This window comes from Colobus angolensis, unplaced genomic scaffold (assembly GCF_000951035.1).
Source record: "Colobus angolensis palliatus isolate OR3802 unplaced genomic scaffold, Cang.pa_1.0 Scaffold118, whole genome shotgun sequence".
In the NCBI taxonomy this organism is placed as follows: Eukaryota; Metazoa; Chordata; class Mammalia; order Primates; family Cercopithecidae; genus Colobus; species Colobus angolensis.
The window spans coordinates 7203715-7218755 of NW_012112919.1; the positions used below are offsets into that span (position 1 = coordinate 7203715).

The 15041-nt window shown below is 44.0% G+C and overlaps 1 protein-coding gene across 3 annotated transcripts in view; it reads right to left on the reverse strand.

Moving 5' to 3' along the window:
• ST3GAL5 (ST3 beta-galactoside alpha-2,3-sialyltransferase 5) overlaps window positions 1-15041 on the reverse strand; it is a 53519-nt gene that overhangs the window by 3635 nt on the left and 34843 nt on the right. For all 3 annotated transcript variants that reach the window (XM_011964124.1, XM_011964134.1, XM_011964131.1), the window contains exons 4-6: window positions 5829-6172; window positions 4363-4549; window positions 2656-2814 (exon numbers count right to left, since the gene is read on the reverse strand). In XM_011964124.1, coding sequence (XP_011819514.1) covers window positions 2656-2814; window positions 4363-4549; window positions 5829-6172 — 690 coding nt within the window. The remainder of the gene's footprint in view (window positions 1-2655; window positions 2815-4362; window positions 4550-5828; window positions 6173-15041) is intronic.

Here is a 15041-nt window from a genome sequence, read left to right on the forward strand (position 1 = left end):
TAGAGTTCACAGATAAGGGAAGATTGCACTGTGATTCAAGTACTACCTCCCCTTCCCCCTGAAGCTGAATATAAATAAATGCGTATTAAGTAATGTAAAATATTAAGCACACAACCCCTGTCTCCCAAGACCTGGCAAATAAGCGGGAAGATGAACAGCTGAAATCCTACAACGATAAACATCAGGATTAAGGCATGAGGGGGCTCTCTCACACACAGAGAGGGATGATCAGGGATAGCCTCTTAGAAGGGGTAACCCCTGACCTGAGATTTGACTTAAAATATGAATAACAGAAGGGGGAAAGGCAGGGAAAGGCTCTAGGCAGCAAAAAAAGAAAGATTGCTGCAAATAGAGGAAAGTTCTTTTTAACAAATGGTGCTGGGACAACTGGAGAACCACATGCAAAAGGATGACCCTGGACCCTGACCTCACACTGATATCGTCTGGATCTGTGTCCCCACCCAAATCTCATCTTGTAGCTCCCATAGTTCCCATGTGTTGTGGGAGGGACCCAGTGGCAGATGACTGAAGCACAGGGGCGGGTCTTCCCTGTGCAGTTCTTGTGAGAGAGAATGGGTCTCACGAGATCTGATGGTTTTAAAAACGAGAGTTTCCCTGCACAGCTTCTCTCTTTTGCCTGCTGCGATTCATGTAAGACATGACTTGCTCCTCCTTGCCTTCCGCCATGATTGTGAGGCTTCCCCTGCCACGTGGAGTTGTAACTACAATTAAACCTCTTTCTTTTGTAAATTCCCCAGTCTCGGGTATGTCTTTATCAGTAGCAAAAATGGACTAATATGCCACATACGAAAATTAATGCAAAATGAATCAAAGACCTAAATGTAAGAGGTAGTACATTATAAACACACTAGAAGAAAACTTAGGACTAAGCAATGGTTTCTTAGATATGACACCAAAAGCACAAATGACCAAAGGAAAAATAGGTAAATTGGGTTTCATTAGAATTTAAGACTTTTGTGCTAAAAATGATACCATCAAGAAAGTGAAAAGACAACTTAGAGAGTGGAGAAAATACTTGCAAATCACATACCAGATATACAGGACTGGTATCCAGAACACAGAAAGAACTCTTACAATTCAAGAATAAAAAGTCAAATAACCAATTTAAAAATGGGCAAAGGATCTGAATGGGCATTCCTCCAAAGAAGACACACACACATATGGTCAATGACAGCATATGGAAAAGATGCTCAGCATCATTAGCTATCGGGGAAGGGCAAATCAAAACCACAATGAGATATCACTTAACATCTATCAGGATGACAGCAGTAAAAAAGGAAAGATAATAACAAATGTTGATAAAGATGTGGAGAAACTGAAATTCTGGTACCTTGCTCACAAGAATGTAAAATGATGCAACCATTTTGGAAAACAGCTTGGCAGTTCCTCAAAAAGCAAAACATCATTACCATATGACACAGCAACTATATTCCTAGTATATACATAAAAGAACTGAAAGCAGGTACACAAATACTTACATACACATGTTCACAGCAGCATTATTCATAATAGCCAAAAGTGGACACAACCTAAATGTCCACAAACTGATGAATGGATAAACAAAATGTGGTATATCCATACAATGAGGTATTATCCAGAAATAATAATGAAGTACTGATACATGCTACAACGTGTGTGTACCTTGAAAATATTATCCTAAGTGAAAGAATCCAGTCACAAGAGACCATGAAATGGATAACATGAAATGTCCATAATAGGCAAATCTACAGTTGCCTAGGATTTGTGGGTAGGGGGAAATAGGGAGTGACTACCAATGGATATGGAGTTTCTTTTTGGGATACTAAAAACCTTCTAAACTTAGATCATGGTGATGGCTGCACAATTCTGGAAATCACTAAAACCACAGTGTATTGCACAAAATCACTGCACTGTCTCCCTTTTTTTTCTTAGTGTCTCCTTCTGTTCTGTTGTACAGGCTGGAGTGCGGTGGCATGATTATAGCTCACTGTAACCTCAAACTCTTGGGCACAAGTGATCCTTCCGCCTTAGTCTCTGGAGTAGCTGAGACTACAGTTGTGAGACACCACACAAGGCTAATGTTTTTATTTTTAATAGAGATAATGCCTTGGTATGTTGCCCAGGCTGGTCTCAAACTCCTGGCCTCAAATGATCCTTCCTGCCTCAGTCTCCCAAAAAGCTGGGATTAGAGACAGGTGCCACCACGCCCGGCTGTACTGTATGCTTTAAATGGGTGAACTATACGGTGTGTTAATTATATCTCAATAAAGGTGTTTTGAGGACAGGGCATGGTGGCTCATGCCTATAATCCCAGCACTTTGGGAGGCTGAGGCAGGAGGATCACTTGAACCCGGGAGGCGGAGCTTGCAGTGAGCTGAGATCTGGCCACTGCACTCCAGCCTGGGCGGCAGAGCGAGACTCTGTCTCACAAAAAAAAAAAAAAAAAAAAAGAGAAGAGTCACTGGAGAGAAGGCCAATTAAACAACGAGGAGCCCTGCAGCCAAGTGCAGAGTGGTAAACACATATGGAGCATCTCATCAAAGGCTGGGTTTCTCCACTGGAGATGCTTCTGGGTATACAGTTGAGCCAAAGTGAAATTTGTACACATCTCCCCTCAAACAGGGAACGATTAACTTTGAGTAGCAACAAAAATACCTTATCTCGGCCCCAGAACCTTGACTGAGGCTCTGAGTACTGAAGGATGTCAAAGGCAGTCTCTTTGATGATAACTGGATTCAAAATCCTGAAATGTTTTGGCTGCAGTGGGATTTTTTCTGCCACCTGCTTCCAAAAGAAGAGTCGCACCCAAAACGGCTAAGGAAAGCAAGCAAGCAGTCGTTAGTCATCCTTCCAGGGGAGGGGAGAAAGCATTCCCACTCATCAGGCCAAGGCCATGGATGTGACCCCACGTGGCCCTGGGCACCGCCTTCTGCAGCAATCTAGTTCTGTAGATTGTACCGAGTTCTGTAGATTGCAAAAGCAATGCAAATACACCACTTCAACTCAAAACAGTAACTCTAAAATAGCCAATTCACACAGGCGGCACTGGACAAAGACAGGAATTGCAGAACCAGCTGGTATTTGTTTGAGGAGACATTCCTCAATGGCGCTAAAGCTATCATTTTGTCCAGGGAAGCCCAAGCGAATAGGTCGAATTTAAGGCTATTAAGTGCTGTGACTGCCCTCACCTTGCATCCTCTCCCACTTACTCTATTTCCTAGTCCCATGAAGTCTCTTGGCAACTGACTGAAGTCGTTTCATATATGCTTCATCTTCCAGCTAGAACTTCTGCCCAATAGAAAATCCAGAAGACCATGATGACTGGTACAGAATCAGCTTTGGAAATACAAATTCATCATCACATGGAGTTTATGTGAAAAGTCTAATATGTCCCGTGAGTTTCACAGACAGCTAGTTTGTGCATATGTCTATAAATGTGCACACACTCCTCGACAGTTGACCTCTGAAATGTATTTGAATATAATGGGTGGGACTATAAAGTAATGTGATCAATAGAGACAAAAGGAATATGAGCAAGTGAGGGCCATCTCCTCCACAGCTGCCCTTCTGGAATGCCATGAATTTATTCCAACAAGGGAACCACCGACCAAAGCATTTTTGGAGAAGCTCTTCAGGAGTATTCCTTATCGATTTTATATTCTTTTGAATATCCTCAAAAAGGCTTACATCCATCTAAGTAAATCTAATTTCTGGAACTAGCCAAAAGCTATGCAAGTTCATGTCTGGAGAACAAGGTGGGTGAACAATCTCAGTAATAGCAATTTTGGTCACAATCTGGATATTCCCATTAAGCAATGATCATCATTTTCATGTGACTCTTAATTAGGTTCTAAAAGCAATTTGCAGCAAATTTGCTGAGGGGTGGCTGGGCACGGTGGCTCACGCCTGTAATCCCAGCACTTTTGGAGGCCAAGGCGGGTGGATCTCTTGAGGTCAGGAGTTCGAGACCAGCCTGGCCAACATGGTGAAACCCCATCTCTATTAAAAACACAAAAATTAATCAGGCATGGTGGCAGGCATCTGTAATCCCAGTTACTCAGGAGACTGAGGCAGGAGAATCGCTTGAACCTGGGATGTGGAGGCTGCAGTGAGCCGAGATTGCACCACTGCACTCCAGCCCTCAAGTCTGGGCAACAGAGAAAGACTCCATCCCTGCACCACCTCCCCCCACCCCGCCCCCCAAAAAAGAATTGCTGAGGGGTTTCTACAAAGAGAGTGATCATTTGAAAGACAACACAAAAGTATGCATTCCACTGTGCGTGTTTAAAAATAAAAGGCTATAAATACAACTAAGACTCCACTTTTTACTAAGGCAGATTTAATAGAAGTATTAGTGCTTACCAGGGTTTCATGTTTTACCATTGCTTGAAGCCAGTTGAAATCAACACTCTTAAATAAAACAGCAACAAACAAGTCATTGGAATAATATTCAAGGTCAGACAGTGGTGCGCCTTCTGGATAAGTCATCCTTATAGTAGTTTTATTTCCAACATGTTCTGAATATCCCTCAACTGGTGCACTGTTTAACCTATTTAAATAAAAAAGACAAAGACACACTGACAAAGCAGGCCATCAATCATCTCTGCACACCAGGCAGTATCCATGTCATGTCCTCCATGTCTTCTTATGACTAAGAATCAGTGCATGGTTTGCAGCCTCATCTCTCCTCCCAGCTCTGTCTTTCTAGGATTTCGAGGAATGCAGCCTTTAGTCCTTGACTGAACATTTGTATCTAATCCCTGAATGTCAAGCAATTTCATCTAGCTCTAATATTTTTACTCAATCTAAGCATATTACATTTGGGACTTTCTCTGGGTGCCAGTAAAATATCCTCGGAAATTTCCCACTGTGCTCAGATATTAGCTCTTGCCAGAATTTCAAAAAAGGAATCAGAAGGGAAAATCTAGTCCACCATGCCTGGTGACTTTTTGTAGAGACAAGTTGTCTCTATGTTGCCCAGGCTGGTCTTGAACTCCTGAGCTCAAGCGATCCTCTTGCCTTGGCCTCCCAAAGTGTTGGGATTACAGGCAAGAGCCACTGTGCCTAGCCAGAAAACAATTTTTAAACAGTGAAACCAAAAAGGAATCTAGGATGACTGCCTATTGGCTATGATGGTGAGTTTGAACTTCTCTGTGTGCCTTCCATGTCCCAGCCAGCACTGCCTTCCAGGACTCACTAGCCCCAAGCCCCTTATCCAGAAGCCAGGCCCCTCACTGACTCAAGTCTCTTTCTGTGTCCTCTTCTTGCCCCTGCCTGGCAGTTGTAGTCCTTTGCTGTTTTACTTGAATCTACCCTACCTTCCACACCTCACTTCTCTCACAAGGTTCTGCTACTTACTGCAGCCGGCAGCATGCTCCTCCAACTTAGGGTCAGTATGACAGCTTGGAGCATCCAACCGTTTTGTGTTTTTGTTTCAACTTCTCAAACAGTAAGTCCCTTGCGAGCAGGGACTATGAACAACCTCCTGCATCCCTCACTTTTCCTGGAGCCGCACTGACCAAGAGCAGTGCACTGAGTTCTAGAGAAGAAAGGTTGGTTTTAAAAGCAATGTACCCCAGTCTGGGCAATTTGGAGAAATCCCATCTCTACTAAAAATATAAAAAATTAGCCACATGTGGTGTGTGCCTGGGGTCCCAGCTACTGGGGAGGCTGCGGTGGGAGGATATCCTGAGCCTGGGAAGTTGAGGCTGCAGTGAGCCAAGATCACACCACTGCACTCCAGCCTGGATGACAGGAGTGAGACCCTGCCTCAAAAAATAAAATAAAATAAACAATAAAAATAAGTAAACAAAAAAAAAGCAATGTACCTTATCACAACATCAAACTGGTTCAGGGTGTGGCCCAGTTCTAATCCGTGCAGTATTCCTCCGCTTCCAATAACCACACAGCGCCGACAGGTCTTGGCTTTCAAGTGTTCAGGGAGGTCATGCTCCGGCAAGAGTTCCAAGAGGGTCTGGACTTTACTGGAGAACTTCCGGAACCCAAAAGGAGGATCGTACTTGGACTCAGCTTCACTATCTTTGGGGGCCTTCTGCACAAAAGGGAGTAAGTCCACGCTATACCTGTGCTCAAATAACATCGCCATTGATGTCTTGGCAAACTTGGGACGACATTCCTTCTGCAAGACTTGCTGAGCATATTTCTGAGCTCTCTGGAATGAAATCACACCAATCTGGGTTTTAAAAACTCTCCTGCGTTAAAAATATACTCTTCTAGATGACAATCTGTCCTATGATGTCTGATGTAGCTCCCGTGTTGATTACTGTCTTTTAACACAGAATATTTGCTTTTTAGAGTTAAGTTAGGCTCAGAAACTTGAAGAAACAACCTGGGAGAATCACATGACAAGGAGATAAACACAGCAGGCTATTCATTTCATTGCACAGGCAAAGCAAGAAGGACTCCCACCTCCCACTCCCTGCCTAATACTGTTCAAATACATTTGGGGTAAAAATGTACTTTGGGGTGTTTAAGACTTCATGTTTCATAAAATTCTGATACAAGCTATAACCTGGTTAAATACTGAGGACATTATGCTATGTGAAGCCAGTCACAAAGAGACAAATACTGTCTGACCTGCCTCATATGAGGTATCTAAAGTAGTCAAATTCATAAAAACAGGAAAGAATGGCGGTTACCAGGGTTGAAGAGAGGGAGAAAAGGGAGTTGTTTAATGAGTACAGGTTTCGGTCTTGCAAGATGAAAACATTCTAGAAATTTGTTTCACAAGAGTGTAAATATACTTAACGCTGCCAAATGGTACATTTAGAAAGAATTATGATGGTAAATTTTATGTTTTTTTAAGCCACGATTAAAAAAAAATTTCATATATCAGGTTCTCATCTAGCAGGATGATGAACAGGCTTATTTATCAGTTGAGGCACAGAACCTCACAGTCTAGAATGCAAATTACCTGAAATAGAATCAGGAAACAATGTCCCCTTGACATAGAAATTGCATTGGTTTCAAAGCATTTTCCCAGCCTGCATTTCCATATGCATTTTAATGTTTTGCCTCAGCCAGGAGCTGCCACTAAATGCCAAGTTCATTAGCCCAGTTGAATGTACCACACCTCAGAGGAAAGGCGGGCACGGCAGCTCACACCTATAATCTCAGCACTTTGGGAGGCCAAGGTGAGAGGATTGCTTGAGCCCACAAGTTCGAGTCTAGCCTGGGCAACATAGTGAGACCCCACCTCTACACGAAATTAAAAACAAAAACAGGCCAGGTGTGGTGGTGTGCACCTGTGGCCCCAGCTACATGGGAGGCTGAGGTATGAGTATTGAGTGATCCTCGACCTGGAAGGTTGAGGCTACAGTGAGCTGTGATCATACCACTGCACTCCAGCCTGGGTGACAGAGGGAGACCCTGTCTCTAAAACAAAAACAAAAACATGACCATCCTGGCTAACACAGTGAAACCCCGTCTCCATAAAAATGCAAAAAAAATTAGTCGGGCACGTGGTGGCGGGTGCCTGTAGTCCCAGCTACTCGGGAGGCTGAGGCAGAATGGCAGGAACCCGGGAGGCAGAGCTTGCAGTGAGCTGAGATCGCACCACTGCACTCCAGCCTGGGCAATAGAGTGAGACTCCCGTCTCCAAAAACAAACAAAAACAACAAAACAAAAACAAAAACACAACCTTGGGGGGAAAATGGTATGCGTGTCCATTTACCCCAGTCTTCCTCTTGGCTCAGTTGGACAAATGCTGCCTCAGAACCCCGTCAGGTAGTTCTTCCTAATCTTTGTGCTTTTTTGTCCTTGTCTCCATATTTAGCAGCCTTGGCTCTGCATTACCCCTCCTATTCACTACCTTCTCGCAGGCAGAAGAATGTGTGTGTGCGTGTGTGTCTGTGTGTAATCCTATGTTTACTGGGATATTTATTATTAGGAATTTAACATATCTTTTCAATTTTGTCAGTGTCATTATGAGGATTATTACTGGGGTATAGGTTTAAATGTTCGCCCCAACTGTGTTTTTCCTCAAGGTCTTGTTATTTTTATTTTCTGATTTTTGCTTAATACATTTTTTTAGGAATGCATCTATCCTATTATAGCAGAAACAATATATTATAGCTTTGATAAGTTGTTAGCATCTGTGAAGAGAACACTGTCTACATCCCAAGGATCTGACCTCACTTCTGAAAAAGGAACTGATATTCTTGGGGCCTCAGAAACGCTGCTGCAGACACCATGCATAGCCACTGCCTCAGTTCACCCTCATGACACTACGGCACCTTGCAAGATGATCATTAGTATCTTCACTTTGTAAGAGGTCTGAGCTAGCACAGCAAACCTGGCTCCTAAAACAATAGCCTCTACCTATAGAAATCAGCACACAAACACCACGGTTGAGAACAAACATTTAAATACAAATCGGCATCTTCATGAGGAATCAGCGGGAAAAGCAAGCAAGGAATGTGCCATGACCCTGAGCCCCCAGTGGAGGGGCTCACCCCGGCCAGGCCTGCCCAGCAGGCGATGCTCTGGGTGCTTAATGCCAAGCTGGTGGAGGCACGACACACAGAGCAGCCACCCACACTGCACATTCATCTCTAAACCCTAGGCCTGAAGGTCATGAATGGCAATTTTTAGAGACCTAGAGGCCTAACTCTCCACTAGAGAATCATATCCCAAGTGTCTGGTTTTACAAATCTCCTAGGACAGAAAGGAACATCTGAGAAGTGGCAAGAGGGACCCGGAGAAGCTCACTGATGGCCACAGGACTAGAAAGAGGTGCATGAGCGAGCTGGATGCTCGCCAGGCAGCCAGGTCTCCTCTTCAGAAGCTTCATCTGGAAAGGAATGAAATTTCATTCCATTTCCATTCTCACCAAGAGGTCAATTTCAGGCTTCAAACTTAATTTTCTTGTCTTTTTTTCTTTCTTCTTTTCTTTTCTTTTCTTTTTTTTTTGAGACAGTCTCACTCTGTTGTCCAGGCTGGAGTACAGTGGTGCAGTATCAGCTCACCGCAACCTCTGTCTCCTGGTTTCAAGCGATTCTCCTGCCTCAGCCTCCTGAGTAGCTGGGATTACAGGCACGCGCCACGCCTGGCTACTTTTTGTATTTTTAGTAGAGACAGGGTTTCACCATGTTGGTCAGGCTGGTCTCGAACTCCTGACCTAGTGATCCACCTGTCTCCACCTTCCAAAGTGCTGGGATTACAGGCGTGAGCTACCGCGCCCGGCCCAAACTTAATTTTCTAAACTGTGGGCAGGGTACACGTCTCAGTAGTCACCTTCTGACTGTGACCCCTCCTGCGCCTAACTCATGGCAGATGCAGTAAGTAAATCCTGAGTGAGTGTTCTACATGCCCCGGCAACGTCTAAAGCCACAGCAATTCCTTGTCCTCTTTTGTTTCAACTTGTTTAACAAATCTCCACTGACTGCCTGGAGACAGGGCTTTTTCTGTAGAGAGCTCACATGGAACTCCATCTCACAGCCTCTCAGAACACGAGGATCACATGGGCCATGTCTTCCACTCTGGGATGGTTTCTGTTCTTGCTTCAATGGCGCACAACCAGATATTGTGTTGGGGGCTTCCTCAGAGCTTGTCCCACATCTTAAAATAGAGTTGAACCGGCATGTGTCTCAGCTGCTCTCCTCCCTCTCCACTGCTTGCCTGTGGCTCACAGCTCAGAAGAAAATGCCTCAAGGGGAATGCCCCACCTTCAGGAGCTGCAATGAAGAGAGGAAGCAGTGTGACTAGGCCGTGAGGACCCCAGAGCTCCCAGGAAGGCCTCGGAGGTGTCAGCTGGGGCCCGGATGGCATTCATTCAGATGAGGCTCACTGGGAAGCCGGGAGCTGGTGACTCGTAAAATACAAGAACTCCCGTTGGTCTCAAATCCAGGGACAAAAATAAAGGTTTCAGTTTTTAACATCTTCCAGGCTGAGTTTGCAGGCTGCCCATGATGAAGACAAAGCACACATCTGGTAGTAGTGCCAACTGTTAATGCTGTGGCAGCGTGCCATAAAAACATCATGCGAAATTCACAGAAGGGCATTAAAAACAAAGTAATTTTCCTCAGCAAAATCCCCACTTTCATTTCCACTCTGAAATTTTAAGGACAACCCTTCTCAAGTATACGAGTAAGTGGCATAATTCTTAGTAAAAGGCAATGTTCTATTGCACTTATTATTTTTTAAAAAAAATCCGGAACAGGGCAGAACATTCAGATCGAAAGAAAACTCCTGTCTGGCGTTAATGAGATGTGGGAAGGAGCTCAATTCTGTCACAGACTGCGTGATCTGGGGGCATCAGTGACCTTGTGGAACTTTCATTTCCCACACCTGGAAATGCTGGCGCTGGTCGCTTCCTCGCAGGGTGCTCCGATGCCCAAAGCATTTTGCCCAGTACGTGGCATGTGTGGAGACTTGTATGATATCACACAAGGACAGTAACTGAGGGTCAAGTTATTGCCATATTTTACTCACATTTAAGTTATAACTTTTACCCAGTTAAAAGCAGAGAAAAATGTAAATAACCAAGTCACAGAAAGAACACTACAGTATAAACTCAACCAGTCGGTGGCAGCCTGGGGTGGGGGTTGAGTGCAAAGGGGCTCCAGGGAACTCCCTTGGGCCATGGGAATGTGCTAAAGCGGGATTGTGGTGACAGAGGCGTGGCTGCATAAGTTTTTAATACTCATCAAATAATGGGCTTCAAAGGAGTAAATCTTACATAGATTTCATCCCATCAACTGTTAGAAAAAAAATAATCAGGAGATCTGGAGGCAGGACTCAGTTCTAGATTGATTTAACTAGCAGCGTCCTCTTTGTTAAAGCGTTTCTCCCTAGGTCAAGTCTTCAGTTTTCTTACCTCTAAGGCATCCCAGGAAGACCTGGAGAGGGGCAAGCAGCACTAAGGAGAGAAAAGACTCGGTTTGGAGGTGCTGGTGCCTGGGCTAACTGAACGCCTCAGCAGGGAGGACCCCGCTTCCTTTAAAGGCACGGTGTAGAGAAGACGATGAAGAAGCAGCTGAGTCCATTTGGCCATAATTAACTGCACGCAATGCCATCCGCAGGGAGATTAGGTCTTTAGCTCTCAGAGAGGAGCGAGGGCCAAGCTCAAAATGCTGCTACTACACAGCCCAAACCGAAACTGACATCAACGTTCCCTCGTCTCTCTTCAAACATCTTTTAAGTGCAATTTCACATCTGAACCACACTTTCAAAGTGTGCAGGCATCCCTTCAGAGCCCACTGGTAGTCTTTTTAACAACTGGCACACTGAGGGACATATTTAAATAGAAAATACAAAACCCACAACTGTCACAGCCATACCTCCTCTGCTGTAGTCACGCCGGCGGGGACCAGTGTCACCAGACAATGCTCACGTCGAGCAGGGCCGGCAGGGTCCCACTCACAGAGTTGCTGAGTGGAACCAACAGAGCTAACAGGGTCCCACCCTTATGGCTCTGAGACCTTCTTCTGCCAATATACATCCACAATAATTCAAATTTGTCCATGTGCTCTTGTGGTAAGGATCAAATCCCACTGACTGCCTGGAGACGGGATTTTCTTTGTAGAGCACTCACACTCGAACTCCATCTCACAGTTACTCAGAACACGAGGACCACACAGGCCATGTCCTCCACTCTACTCATGCTTCAATGACGTACAACCAGATATCAAATTAAGGAGCTGCTTCGTGCTTAGTGTACCATTCAAGGCCTTCCGCTATCTGGCCCTGTCTCATTTTCAGTCCCATATCCTGTGATCCCTCCTCCTCAAATCCTTAGTGATAGGCAACTCTTGCCATTCCCCTCATGTGCAAAGCCTTCTGAGGCCTGCACTTCTGCACAAACCACCTCTTCTGCATGGAAGGAAGCAGGACATCTTGTCAGGACTGTTTTGAAAAGTGGAGCATTTAACAAGGTCAAATGTTAAAAACCTACTTTAAAAAAGTCTCTAGTAACACAATAAGACATCCTCAATTCCACCATAATTATAGCAGGCTTTCACTTTCTATTTTACTAATTTCAAACTCACAGAGTTTTACAAACATGTTTGATTTACAAAACTGCCCTCCATTCCTTCCTCTTTCCCTGTGAAAAATTACAGGGGACTTTCTCCTTTACTTATTTCTGTATTACTTGAATTTTCAGTGTTTTTTAAATAATTGAAAAAAGTAACCTTTTAGAAATCGCTCAGCACTGGGGTGACATGGTAGATGGACACTGTGGGCTGCTGCTCAGTTTTGCTTAGGTGGCTTTGGCCTTCTCCAGGCAGGTGTGAGACCACAGAGGCCAACTCCCCTATCAGAAGTCCTCCCATCCCCCTCGTCAGTGATTGGTCGGGAGTCCTCACTGAGGCCCATCAAGGCAGGGCATTGGCATCTATGAGGGCTGCTATCGGTCCAGCCATGAGTTTAGGTCTAAACACTGGCCCAGTAGCCTAATGAAAGGACTTACATTCCATGGTTCAGGGAGAAGGGGCAGGGAGCTGGTGCTGGGATTTTCCCTGTCTACCAGTGGATGTTTAGGGTTGAGGAGAACTATCAGTCTTGTTCCTCACATTAAACCTAAGGTGCATTACTGAATGCACTCAAAGAATTACATGTTATAACTAGATTTTCTGTACAATCTAGAGTTCACAGATAAGGGAAGATTGCACTGTGATTCAAGTACTACCTCCCCTTCCCCCTGAAGCTGAATATAAATAAATGCGTATTAAGTAATGTAAAATATTAAGCACACAACCCCTGTCTCCCAAGACCTGGCAAATAAGCGGGAAGATGAACAGCTGAAATCCTACAACGATAAACATCAGGATTAAGGCATGAGGGGGCTCTCTCACACACAGAGAGGGATGATCAGGGATAGCCTCTTAGAAGGGGTAACCCCTGACCTGAGATTTGACTTAAAATATGAATAACAGAAGGGGGAAAGGCAGGGAAAGGCTCTAGGCAGCAAAAAAAGAAAGATTGCTGCAAATAGAGGAAAGTTCTTTTTAACAAATGGTGCTGGGACAACTGGAGAACCACATGCAAAAGGATGACCCTGGACCCTGACCTCACACTGATATCGTCTGGATCTGTGTCCCCACCCAAATCTCATCTTGTAGCTCCCATAGTTCCCATGTGTTGTGGGAGGGACCCAGTGGCAGATGACTGAAGCACAGGGGCGGGTCTTCCCTGTGCAGTTCTTGTGAGAGAGAATGGGTCTCACGAGATCTGATGGTTTTAAAAACGAGAGTTTCCCTGCACAGCTTCTCTCTTTTGCCTGCTGCGATTCATGTAAGACATGACTTGCTCCTCCTTGCCTTCCGCCATGATTGTGAGGCTTCCCCTGCCACGTGGAGTTGTAACTACAATTAAACCTCTTTCTTTTGTAAATTCCCCAGTCTCGGGTATGTCTTTATCAGTAGCAAAAATGGACTAATATGCCACATACGAAAATTAATGCAAAATGAATCAAAGACCTAAATGTAAGAGGTAGTACATTATAAACACACTAGAAGAAAACTTAGGACTAAGCAATGGTTTCTTAGATATGACACCAAAAGCACAAATGACCAAAGGAAAAATAGGTAAATTGGGTTTCATTAGAATTTAAGACTTTTGTGCTAAAAATGATACCATCAAGAAAGTGAAAAGACAACTTAGAGAGTGGAGAAAATACTTGCAAATCACATACCAGATATACAGGACTGGTATCCAGAACACAGAAAGAACTCTTACAATTCAAGAATAAAAAGTCAAATAACCAATTTAAAAATGGGCAAAGGATCTGAATGGGCATTCCTCCAAAGAAGACACACACACATATGGTCAATGACAGCATATGGAAAAGATGCTCAGCATCATTAGCTATCGGGGAAGGGCAAATCAAAACCACAATGAGATATCACTTAACATCTATCAGGATGACAGCAGTAAAAAAGGAAAGATAATAACAAATGTTGATAAAGATGTGGAGAAACTGAAATTCTGGTACCTTGCTCACAAGAATGTAAAATGATGCAACCATTTTGGAAAACAGCTTGGCAGTTCCTCAAAAAGCAAAACATCATTACCATATGACACAGCAACTATATTCCTAGTATATACATAAAAGAACTGAAAGCAGGTACACAAATACTTACATACACATGTTCACAGCAGCATTATTCATAATAGCCAAAAGTGGACACAACCTAAATGTCCACAAACTGATGAATGGATAAACAAAATGTGGTATATCCATACAATGAGGTATTATCCAGAAATAATAATGAAGTACTGATACATGCTACAACGTGTGTGTACCTTGAAAATATTATCCTAAGTGAAAGAATCCAGTCACAAGAGACCATGAAATGGATAACATGAAATGTCCATAATAGGCAAATCTACAGTTGCCTAGGATTTGTGGGTAGGGGGAAATAGGGAGTGACTACCAATGGATATGGAGTTTCTTTTTGGGATACTAAAAACCTTCTAAACTTAGATCATGGTGATGGCTGCACAATTCTGGAAATCACTAAAACCACAGTGTATTGCACAAAATCACTGCACTGTCTCCCTTTTTTTTCTTAGTGTCTCCTTCTGTTCTGTTGTACAGGCTGGAGTGCGGTGGCATGATTATAGCTCACTGTAACCTCAAACTCTTGGGCACAAGTGATCCTTCCGCCTTAGTCTCTGGAGTAGCTGAGACTACAGTTGTGAGACACCACACAAGGCTAATGTTTTTATTTTTAATAGAGATAATGCCTTGGTATGTTGCCCAGGCTGGTCTCAAACTCCTGGCCTCAAATGATCCTTCCTGCCTCAGTCTCCCAAAAAGCTGGGATTAGAGACAGGTGCCACCACGCCCGGCTGTACTGTATGCTTTAAATGGGTGAACTATACGGTGTGTTAATTATATCTCAATAAAGGTGTTTTGAGGACAGGGCATGGTGGCTCATGCCTATAATCCCAGCACTTTGGGAGGCTGAGGCAGGAGGATCACTTGAGTCCCTTGAGTACAGGAGTTTGAGACCAGCCTGGGAAACATAGTAAGACCCTGTCTCTACAAAAAAAAAAATTTGGCAGGTATGGTGGTA